At 55.8% G+C, this 12,293-nt stretch overlaps 1 protein-coding gene across 3 annotated transcripts in view; it reads right to left on the minus strand.

The window, feature by feature from the left end:
- Positions 1 to 11,976, minus strand: part of LOC140411164 (zinc transporter ZIP9) — a 119,613-nt gene extending 107,637 nt beyond the window's left edge. For all 3 annotated transcript variants that reach the window (XM_072500244.1, XM_072500243.1, XM_072500242.1), the window contains exon 1: positions 11,742 to 11,976. In XM_072500244.1, coding sequence (XP_072356345.1) covers positions 11,742 to 11,837 — 96 coding nt within the window. In that variant the 5' untranslated portion in view covers positions 11,838 to 11,976. The remainder of the gene's footprint in view (positions 1 to 11,741) is intronic.
- Between the last annotated feature and the right edge of the window lie 317 nt (positions 11,977 to 12,293).

Consider the following 12,293-nt stretch of genomic DNA (forward strand, 5'->3'; position numbering starts at 1 on the left):
CAATGACAGACCTGTACCCATCAGTACTGTGTCCCAGTGTAACACAGTGACAGACCTGTACCCATCAGTACTGTATCCCAGTGTAACACAGTGACAGACCTGTACCCATCAGTACTGTGTCCCAGTGTAACACAGTGACAGACCTGTACCCATCAATACTGTGTCCCAGTGTAACACAGTGACAGACCTGTACCCATGAATACTGTGTCCCAGTGTAACACAGTGACAGACCTGTACCCATCAATACTGTGTCTCAGTGTAATACAGTGACAGACCTGTACCCATCAATACTGTGTCCCAGTGTAACACAGTGACAGACCTGTACCCATCAGTACTGTGTCCCAGTGTAACACAGTGACAGACCTGTACCCATCAGTACTGTGTCTCAGTGCAATACAGTGACAGACCTGTACCCATCAGTACTGTGTCCCAGTGTAATACAGTGACAGACCTGTACCCATCAGTACTGTGTCCCAGTGTAATACAGTGACAGACCTGTACCCATCAGTACTGTGTCCCAGTGTAATACAGTGACAGACCTGTACCCATCAATACTGTGTCCCAGTGTAACACAGTGACAGACCTGTACCCATCAATACTGTGTCTCAGTGTAATACAGTGACAGACCTGTACCCATCAGTACTGTGTCCCAGTGTAATACAGTGACAGACCTGTACCCATCAATACTATGTCCCAGTGTAACACAGTGACTGACCTGTACCCATCAGTACTGTGTCCCAGTGTAACACAGTGACAGACCGGTACCCATCAGTACTGTGTCCCAGTGTAATACAGTGACAGACCTGTACCCATCAGTACTGTGTCCCAGTGTAATACAGTGACAGACCTGTACCCATCAATACTGTGTCCCAGTGTAACACAGTGACAGACCTGTACCCATCAATACTGTGTCTCAGTGTAATACAGTGACAGACCTGTACCCATCAATACTGTGTCCCAGTGTAACACAGTGACAGACCTGTACCCATCAGTACTGTGTCCCAGTGTAACACAGTGACAGACCTGTACCCATCAGTACTGTGTCTCAGTGCAATACAGTGACAGACCTGTACCCATCAGTACTGTGTCCCAGTGTAATACAGTGACAGACCTGTACCCATCAGTACTGTGTCCCAGTGTAATACAGTGACAGACCTGTACCCATCAGTACTGTGTCCCAGTGTAATACAGTGACAGACCTGTACCCATCAATACTGTGTCCCAGTGTAACACAGTGACAGACCTGTACCCATCAGTACTGTGTCCCAGTGTAATACAGTGACAGACCTGTACCCATCAATACTGTGTCTCAGTGTAATACAGTGACAGACCTGTACCCATCAGTACTGTGTCCCAGTGTAATACAGTGACAGACCTGTACCCATCAATACTGTGTCCCAGTGTAACACAGTGACTGACCTGTACCCATCAGTACTGTGTCCCAGTGTAACACAGTGACAGACCGGTACCCATCAGTACTGTGTCCCAGTGTAATACAGTGACAGACCTGTACCCATCAGTACTGTATCCCAGTGTAATACAGTGACAGACCTGTACCCATCAATACTGTGTCTCAGTGTAACACAGTGACAGACCGGTACCCATCAGTACTGTGTCCCAGTGTAATACAGTGACAGACCTGTACCCATCAGTACTGTATCCCAGTGTAATACAGTGACAGACCTGTACCCATCAGTACTGTGTCCCAGTGTAATACAGTGACAGACCTGTACCCATCAGTACTGTGTCCCAGTGTAATACAGTGACAGACCTGTACCCATCAATACTGTGTCCCAGTGTAACACAGTGACAGACCGGTACCCATCAGTACTGTGTCCCAGTGTAATACAGTCACAGACCTGTACCCATCAGTACTGTGTCCCAGTGTAATACAGTGACAGACCTGTACCCATCAATACTGTGTCCCAGTGTAACACAGTGACAGACCTGTACCCATCAATACTGTGTCTCAGTGTAATACAGTGACAGACCTGTACCCATCAGTACTGTGTCCCAGTGTAATACAGTGACAGACCTGTACCCATCAGTACTGTGTCCCAGTGTAATACAGTGACAGACCTGTACCCATCAGTACTGTGTCCCAGTGTAACACAGTGACTGACCTGTACCCATCAGTACTGTGTCCCAGTGTAATACAGTGACAGACCTGTACCCATCAGTACTGTGTCCCAGTGTAACACAGTGACAGACCTGTACCCATCAGTACTGTGTCCCAGTGTAACACAGTGACTGACCTGTACCCATCAGTACTGTGTCCCAGTGTAATACAGTGACAGACCTGTACCCATCAGTACTGTGTCCCAGTGTAATACAGTGACAGACCTGTACCCATCAGTACTGTGTCCCAGTGTAATACAGTGACAGACCTGTACCCATCAGTACTGTGTCTCAGTGTAACACAGTGACAGACCTGTACCCATCAGTATTGTGTCCCAGTGTAATACAGTGACAGACCTGTACCCATCAGTACTGTGTCTCAGTGTAACACAGTGACAGACCTGTACCCATCAATACTGTGTCCCAGTGTAACACAATGACAGACCTGTACCCATCAGTACTGTGTCCCAGTGTAACACAGTGACAGACCTGTACCCATCAGTACTGTATCCCAGTGTAACACAGTGACAGACCTGTACCCATCAGTACTGTGTCCCAGTGTAACACAGTGACAGACCTGTACCCATCAATACTGTGTCCCAGTGTAACACAGTGACAGACCTGTACCCATGAATACTGTGTCCCAGTGTAACACAGTGACAGACCTGTACCCATCAATACTGTGTCTCAGTGTAATACAGTGACAGACCTGTACCCATCAATACTGTGTCCCAGTGTAACACAGTGACAGACCTGTACCCATCAGTACTGTGTCCCAGTGTAACACAGTGACAGACCTGTACCCATCAGTACTGTGTCTCAGTGCAATACAGTGACAGACCTGTACCCATCAGTACTGTGTCCCAGTGTAATACAGTGACAGACCTGTACCCATCAGTACTGTGTCCCAGTGTAATACAGTGACAGACCTGTACCCATCAGTACTGTGTCCCAGTGTAATACAGTGACAGACCTGTACCCATCAATACTGTGTCCCAGTGTAACACAGTGACAGACCTGTACCCATCAGTACTGTGTCCCAGTGTAATACAGTGACAGACCTGTACCCATCAATACTGTGTCTCAGTGTAATACAGTGACAGACCTGTACCCATCAGTACTGTGTCCCAGTGTAATACAGTGACAGACCTGTACCCATCAATACTGTGTCCCAGTGTAACACAGTGACTGACCTGTACCCATCAGTACTGTGTCCCAGTGTAACACAGTGACAGACCGGTACCCATCAGTACTGTGTCCCAGTGTAATACAGTGACAGACCTGTACCCATCAGTACTGTATCCCAGTGTAATACAGTGACAGACCTGTACCCATCAATACTGTGTCTCAGTGTAACACAGTGACAGACCGGTACCCATCAGTACTGTGTCCCAGTGTAATACAGTGACAGACCTGTACCCATCAGTACTGTATCCCAGTGTAATACAGTGACAGACCTGTACCCATCAGTACTGTGTCCCAGTGTAATACAGTGACAGACCTGTACCCATCAGTACTGTGTCCCAGTGTAATACAGTGACAGACCTGTACCCATCAATACTGTGTCCCAGTGTAACACAGTGACAGACCGGTACCCATCAGTACTGTGTCCCAGTGTAATACAGTCACAGACCTGTACCCATCAGTACTGTGTCCCAGTGTAATACAGTGACAGACCTGTACCCATCAATACTGTGTCCCAGTGTAACACAGTGACAGACCTGTACCCATCAATACTGTGTCTCAGTGTAATACAGTGACAGACCTGTACCCATCAGTACTGTGTCCCAGTGTAATACAGTGACAGACCTGTACCCATCAGTACTGTGTCCCAGTGTAATACAGTGACAGACCTGTACCCATCAGTACTGTGTCCCAGTGTAACACAGTGACTGACCTGTACCCATCAGTACTGTGTCCCAGTGTAATACAGTGACAGACCTGTACCCATCAGTACTGTGTCCCAGTGTAACACAGTGACAGACCTGTACCCATCAGTACTGTGTCCCAGTGTAACACAGTGACTGACCTGTACCCATCAGTACTGTGTCCCAGTGTAATACAGTGACAGACCTGTACCCATCAGTACTGTGTCCCAGTGTAATACAGTGACAGACCTGTACCCATCAGTACTGTGTCCCAGTGTAATACAGTGACAGACCTGTACCCATCAGTACTGTGTCTCAGTGTAACACAGTGACAGACCTGTACCCATCAGTATTGTGTCCCAGTGTAATACAGTGACAGACCTGTACCCATCAGTACTGTGTCTCAGTGTAACACAGTGACAGACCTGTACCCATCAATACTGTGTCCCAGTGTAACACAATGACAGACCTGTACCCATCAGTACTGTGTCCCAGTGTAACACAGTGACAGACCTGTACCCATCAGTACTGTATCCCAGTGTAACACAGTGACAGACCTGTACCCATCAGTACTGTGTCCCAGTGTAACACAGTGACAGACCTGTACCCATCAATACTGTGTCCCAGTGTAACACAGTGACAGACCTGTACCCATGAATACTGTGTCCCAGTGTAACACAGTGACAGACCTGTACCCATCAATACTGTGTCTCAGTGTAATACAGTGACAGACCTGTACCCATCAATACTGTGTCCCAGTGTAACACAGTGACAGACCTGTACCCATCAGTACTGTGTCCCAGTGTAACACAGTGACAGACCTGTACCCATCAGTACTGTGTCTCAGTGCAATACAGTGACAGACCTGTACCCATCAGTACTGTGTCCCAGTGTAATACAGTGACAGACCTGTACCCATCAGTACTGTGTCCCAGTGTAATACAGTGACAGACCTGTACCCATCAGTACTGTGTCCCAGTGTAATACAGTGACAGACCTGTACCCATCAATACTGTGTCCCAGTGTAACACAGTGACAGACCTGTACCCATCAATACTGTGTCTCAGTGTAATACAGTGACAGACCTGTACCCATCAGTACTGTGTCCCAGTGTAATACAGTGACAGACCTGTACCCATCAATACTATGTCCCAGTGTAACACAGTGACTGACCTGTACCCATCAGTACTGTGTCCCAGTGTAACACAGTGACAGACCGGTACCCATCAGTACTGTGTCCCAGTGTAATACAGTGACAGACCTGTACCCATCAGTACTGTGTCCCAGTGTAATACAGTGACAGACCTGTACCCATCAATACTGTGTCCCAGTGTAACACAGTGACAGACCTGTACCCATCAATACTGTGTCTCAGTGTAATACAGTGACAGACCTGTACCCATCAATACTGTGTCCCAGTGTAACACAGTGACAGACCTGTACCCATCAGTACTGTGTCCCAGTGTAACACAGTGACAGACCTGTACCCATCAGTACTGTGTCTCAGTGCAATACAGTGACAGACCTGTACCCATCAGTACTGTGTCCCAGTGTAATACAGTGACAGACCTGTACCCATCAGTACTGTGTCCCAGTGTAATACAGTGACAGACCTGTACCCATCAGTACTGTGTCCCAGTGTAATACAGTGACAGACCTGTACCCATCAATACTGTGTCCCAGTGTAACACAGTGACAGACCTGTACCCATCAGTACTGTGTCCCAGTGTAATACAGTGACAGACCTGTACCCATCAATACTGTGTCTCAGTGTAATACAGTGACAGACCTGTACCCATCAGTACTGTGTCCCAGTGTAATACAGTGACAGACCTGTACCCATCAATACTGTGTCCCAGTGTAACACAGTGACTGACCTGTACCCATCAGTACTGTGTCCCAGTGTAACACAGTGACAGACCGGTACCCATCAGTACTGTGTCCCAGTGTAATACAGTGACAGACCTGTACCCATCAGTACTGTGTCCCAGTGTAATACAGTGACAGACCTGTACCCATCAATACTGTGTCCCAGTGTAACACAGTGACTGACCTGTACCCATCAGTACTGTGTCCCAGTGTAACACAGTGACAGACCGGTACCCATCAGTACTGTGTCCCAGTGTAATACAGTGACAGACCTGTACCCATCAGTACTGTGTCCCAGTGTAACACAGTGACAGACCGGTACCCATCAGTACTGTGTCCCAGTGTAATACAGTGACAGACCTGTACCCATCAATTCTGTATCCCAGTGTAATACAGTGACAGACCTGTACCCATCAATACTGTGTCTCAGTGTAACACAGTGACAGACCGGTACCCATCAGTACTGTGTCCCAGTGTAATACAGTGACAGACCTGTACCCATCAGTACTGTATCCCAGTGTAATACAGTGACAGACCTGTACCCATCAGTACTGTGTCCCAGTGTAATACAGTGACAGACCGGTACCCATCAGTACTGTGTCCCAGTGTAATACAGTCACAGACCTGTACCCATCAGTACTGTGTCCCAGTGTAATACAGTGACAGACCTGCACACATCTGACCTGTATCTGTGATTATACCCACCTGCAGTGCCCCTAGCGTAGTCCACTAACAGTAAATCCGTTTATTGTGTGGTAGAATTCCTGGCAGACAGTCGACTCGCTCAAAGACTGAAGCTGAATGCTTTTTCATATCTGTCTGTCTGACCCTCGGTCTGTCTGACCCTCGGTCTGTCTGACCCGCCCCCTGTCTGACCCGCCCCCTGTCTGACCCGCCCCCTGTCTGACCCGCCCCCTGTCTGACCCGCCCCCTGTCTGACCCGCCCCCTGTCTGACCCGCCCCCTGTCTGACCCGCCCCCTGTCTGACCCGCCCCCTGTCTGACCCGCCCCCTGTCTGACCCGCCCCCTGTCTGACCCGCCCCCTGTCTGACCCGCCCCCTGACTGACCCGCCCCCTGACTGACCCGCCCCCTGACTGACCCGCCCCCTGACTGACCCGCCCCCTGACTGACCCGCCCCCTGACTGACCCGCCCCCTGACTGACCCGCCCCCTGACTGACCCGCCCCCTGACTGACCCGCCCCCTGACTGACCCGCCCCCTGACTGACCCGCCCCCTGACTGACCCGCCCCCTGACTGACCCGCCCCCTGACTGACCCGCCCCCTGACTGACCCGCCCCCTGACTGACCCGCCCCCTGACTGACCCGCCCCCTGACTGACCCGCCCCCTGACTGACCCGCCCCCTGACTGACCCGCCCCCTGACTGACCCGCCCCCTGACTGACCCGCCCCCTGACTGACCCGCCCCCTGACTGACCCGCCCCCTGACTGACCCGCCCCCTGACTGACCCGCCCCCTGTCTGACCCGCCCCCTGTCTGACCCGCCCCCTGTCTGACCCGCCCCCTGTCTGACCCGCCCCCTGTCTGACCCGCCCCCTGTCTGACCCGCCCCCTGTCTGACCCGCCCCCTGTCTGACCCGCCCCCTGTCTGACCCGCCCCCTGTCTGACCCGCCCCCTGTCTGACCCGCCCCCTGTCTGACCCGCCCCTGTCTGACCCGCCCTCTGTCTGACCCGCCCTCTGTCTGACCCGCCCTCTGTCTGACCCGCCCTCTGTCTGACCCGCCCTCTGTCTGACCCGCCCTCTGTCTGACCCGCCCTCTGTCTGACCCGCCCTCTGTCTGACCCGCCCTCTGTCTGACCCGCCCTCTGTCTGACCCGCCCTCTGTCTGACCCGCCCTCTGTCTGACCCGCCCTCTGTCTGACCCGCCCTCTGTCTGACCCGCCCTCTGTCTGACCCGCCCTCTGTCTGACCCGCCCTCTGTCTGACCCGCCCTCTGTCTGACCCGCCCTCTGTCTGACCCGCCCTCTGTCTGACCCGCCCTCTGTCTGACCCGCCCTCTGTCTGACCCGCCCTCTGTCTGACCCGCCCTCTGTCTGACCCGCCCTCTGTCTGACCCGCCCTCTGTCTGACCCGCCCTCTGTCTGACCCGCCCTCTGTCTGACCCGCCCTCTGTCTGACCCGCCCTCTGTCTGACCCGCCCTCTGTCTGACCCGCCCTCTGTCTGACCCGCCCTCTGTCTGACCCGCCCTCTGTCTGACCCGCCCTCTGTCTGACCCGCCCTCTGTCTGACCCGCCCTCTGTCTGACCCGCCCTCTGTCTGACCCGCCCTCTGTCTGACCCGCCCTCTGTCTGACCCGCCCTCTGTCTGACCCGCCCTCTGTCTGACCCGCCCTCTGTCTGACCCGCCCTCTGTCTGACCCGCCCTCTGTCTGACCCGCCCTCTGTCTGACCCGCCCTCTGTCTGACCCGCCCTCTGTCTGACCCGCCCTCTGTCTGACCCGCCCTCTGTCTGACCCGCCCTCTGTCTGACCCGCCCTCTGTCTGACCCGCCCTCTGTCTGACCCGCCCTCTGTCTGACCCGCCCTCTGTCTGACCCGCCCTCTGTCTGACCCGCCCTCTGTCTGACCCGCCCTCTGTCTGACCCGCCCTCTGTCTGACCCGCCCTCTGTCTGACCCGCCCTCTGTCTGACCCGCCCTCTGTCTGACCCGCCCTCTGTCTGACCCGCCCTCTGTCTGACCCGCCCTCTGTCTGACCCGCCCTCTGTCTGACCCGCCCTCTGTCTGACCCGCCCTCTGTCTGACCCGCCCTCTGTCTGACCCGCCCTCTGTCTGACCCGCCCTCTGTCTGACCCGCCCTCTGTCTGACCCGCCCTCTGTCTGACCCGCCCTCTGTCTGACCCGCCCTCTGTCTGACCCGCCCTCTGTCTGACCCGCCCTCTGTCTGACCCGCCCTCTGTCTGACCCGCCCTCTGTCTGACCCGCCCTCTGTCTGACCCGCCCTCTGTCTGACCCGCCCTCTGTCTGACCCGCCCTCTGTCTGACCCGCCCTCTGTCTGACCCGCCCTCTGTCTGACCCGCCCTCTGTCTGACCCGCCCTCTGTCTGACCCGCCCTCTGTCTGACCCGCCCTCTGTCTGACCCGCCCTCTGTCTGACCCGCCCTCTGTCTGACCCGCCCTCTGTCTGACCCGCCCTCTGTCTGACCCGCCCTCTGTCTGACCCGCCCTCTGTCTGACCCGCCCTCTGTCTGACCCGCCCTCTGTCTGACCCTCCCTCTGTCTGACCCTCGGTCTGTCTGACCCTCGGTCTGTCTGACCCTCGGTCTCGTTAGTCTGTCTGACCCTCAGTCTGTCTGACCCTCAGTCTGTCTGACCCTCAGTCTGTCTGACCCTCAGTCTGTCTGACCCTCAGTCTGTCTGACCCTCAGTCTGTCTGACCCTCAGTCTGTCTGACCCTCAGTCTGTCTGACCCTCCCTCTGTCTGACCCTCCCTCTGTCTGACCCTCCCTCTGTCTGACCCTCCCTCTGTCTGACCCTCCCTCTGTCTGACCCTCCGTCTGTCTGACCCTCAGTCTGTCTGACCCTCTGTCTGACCCTCCCTCTGTCTGACCCTCCCTCTGTCTGACCCTCCCTCTGTCTGACCCTCCCTCTGTCTGACCCTCCCTCTGTCTGACCCTCCCTCTGTCTGACCCTCCCTCTGTCTGACCCTCCCTCTGTCTGACCCTCCCTCTGTCTGACCCTCCCTCTGTCTGACCCTCCCTCTGTCTGACCCTCCGTCTGTCTGACCCTCCGTCTGTCTGACCCTCCGTCTGTCTGACCCTCAGTCTGTCTGACCCTCCCTCTGTCTGACCCTCCCTCTGTCTGACCCTCCCTCTGTCTGACCCTCCCTCTGTCTGACCCTCCCTCTGTCTGACCCTCCCTCTGTCTGACCTTCCCTCTGTCTGACCTTCCCTCTGTCTGACCCTCAGTCTGTCTGACCCTCAGTCTGTCTGACCCTCCCTCTGTCTGACCCTCCCTCTGTCTGACCCTCCCTCTGTCTGACCCTCCCTCTGTCTGACCCTCCCACTGTCTGACCCGCAGTCAGGCTGGTTCTGTCTGTCTGACCCTCGGTCTGTCTGACCCTCGGTCTGTCTGACCCTCGGTCTGTCTGACCCTCGGTCTGTCTGACCCTCGGTCTGTCTGACCCTCGGTCTGTCTGACCCTCGGTCTGTCTGACCCTCGGTCTGTCTGACCCTCGGTCTGTCTGACCCTCGGTCTGTCTGACCCTCGGTCTGTCTGACCCTCGGTCTCGTCAGTCTGTCTGACCCTCAGTCTGTCTGACCCTCAGTCTGTCTGACCCTCAGTCTGTCTGACCCTCAGTCTGTCTGACCCTCAGTCTGTCTGACCCTCAGTCTGTCTGACCCTCTGTCTGTCTGACCCTCTGTCTGACCCTCCCTCTGTCTGACCCTCCCTCTGTCTGACCCTCCCTCTGTCTGACCCTCCCTCTGTCTGACCCTCCCTCTGTCTGACCCTCCCTCTGTCTGACCCTCCCTCTGTCTGACCCTCCCTCTGTCTGACCCTCCCTCTGTCTGACCCTCAGTCTGTCTGACCCTCCGTCTGTCTGACCCTCCCTCTGTCTGACCCTCCTCTGTCTGACCCTCCCTCTGTCTGACCCTCCCTCTGTCTGACCCTCCCTCTGTCTGACCCTCCCTCTGTCTGACCCTCCCTCTGTCTGACCCTCAGTCTGTCTGACCCTCAGTCTGTCTGACCCTCAGTCTGTCTGACCCTCCCTCTGTCTGACCCTCCCTCTGTCTGACCCTCCCTCTGTCTGACCTTCCCTCTGTCTGACCTTCCCTTTGTCTGACCCTCGGTCTGTCTGACCCTCGGTCTGTCTGACCCTCGGTCTGTCTGACCCTCGGTCTGTCTGACCCTCGGTCTGTCTGACCCTCGGTCTGTCTGACCCTCGGTCTGTCTGACCCCTCGGTCTCGTTGGTCTGTCTGACCCTCAGTCTGTCTGACCCTCCCTCTGTCTGACCCTCCTTCTGTCTGACCCTCCTTCTGTCTGACCCTCCTTCTGTCTGACCCTCCCTCTGTCTGACCTTCCCTCTGTCTGACCTTCCCTCTGTCTGACCTTCCCTCTGTCTGACCCTCGGTCTGTCTGACCCTCGGTCTCGTTAGTCTGTCTGACCCTCAGTCTGTCTGACCCTCAGTCTGTCTGACCCTCAGTCTGTCTGACCCTCAGTCTGTCTGACCCTCAGTCTGTCTGACCCTCAGTCTGTCTGACCCTCAGTCTGTCTGACCCTCCCTCTGTCTGACCCTCCCTCTGTCTGACCCTCCCTCTGTCTGACCCTCCCTCTGTCTGACCCTCCCTCTGTCTGACCCTCCCTCTGTCTGACCCTCCCTCTGTCTGACCCTCCCTCTGTCTGACCCTCCCTCTGTCTGACCCTCCGTCTCGTTGGTCTGTCTGACCCTCAGTCTGTCTGACCCTCAGTCTGTCTGACCCTCCCTCTGTCTGACCCTCCCTCTGTCTGACCTTCCCTCTGTCTGACCCTCCCTCTGTCTGACCCTCCCTCTGTCTGACCCTCCCTCTGTCTGACCCTCGGTCTTGTTGGTCTGTCTGACCCTCAGTCTGTCTGACCCTCCCTCTGTCTGACCCTCCCTCTGTCTGACCCTCCCTCTGTCTGACCTTCCCTCTGTCTGACCCTCGGTCTGTCTGACCCTCGGTCTGTCTGACCCTCAGTCTGGCGGGTTCTGTCTATTCCTCATTAACCGGCGGGGCTGAGGGTGGTGATCCCGGCAGGAATGTGCTTATTTACAGGGAGGGGAGACTTTAAAACAAGTTCAACTTTCCAGCAAACAACACTTAAAGCAAACAGAGGCTGTAACGGAGTTGGAGAAGAGCCACATCCTCCACACCGTGAGCGGCTCTGTGCTGGAGCAGCTCCTTACCTGGGCCAGTCTGATGGTCAATGGGATCAGTCCCAGCAGCAAACAGCCCCCGAACATGGCCAGAGACAACAGGATGATCGCCACCGCCCCGTCCATCGCCTCCCAGCCCTGGCTGCCTCCCCTTCAGCCCGGACCCTTCAGCAAGGCGGCCGGGAGCAGCTCAGCCCAGCCCGCAGCATCCCCGCAAACTTCCCCAAACTCCCGCAAACTTCCCCAAACTTCACACCATCCACGTCGCTGGTCCGCGGAATGTGGCAAACAGCAGCACCCGCGGCGGAGCGAGGAACCGCAGGGGGAAGTAGGGGGAGGGGAGGGGGGAGGGGGGAAGGAAGGGGGAAGGGGGAGGGGGGAAGGAAGGGGGAAGGGGGAGGGGGGAAAGAAGGGGGAAGGGGGAGGGGGGAAGGAAGGGGGAGGGGGGAAGGAAGGGGGAGGGGGGAAGGAAGGGGGAGGGGAGGGGGGAGGGGGGGGGAGGGGAGGGGGGAGGGGGGAGGGGGGGGAGGGGAGGGGAGGGGGGGGGGGAGGGGGGAGGGGGGAGGGGGGGGGAGGGGGGAG

This window comes from Scyliorhinus torazame, chromosome 4, assembly GCF_047496885.1.
Source record: "Scyliorhinus torazame isolate Kashiwa2021f chromosome 4, sScyTor2.1, whole genome shotgun sequence".
NCBI classification, from domain to species: domain Eukaryota; kingdom Metazoa; phylum Chordata; class Chondrichthyes; order Carcharhiniformes; family Scyliorhinidae; genus Scyliorhinus; species Scyliorhinus torazame.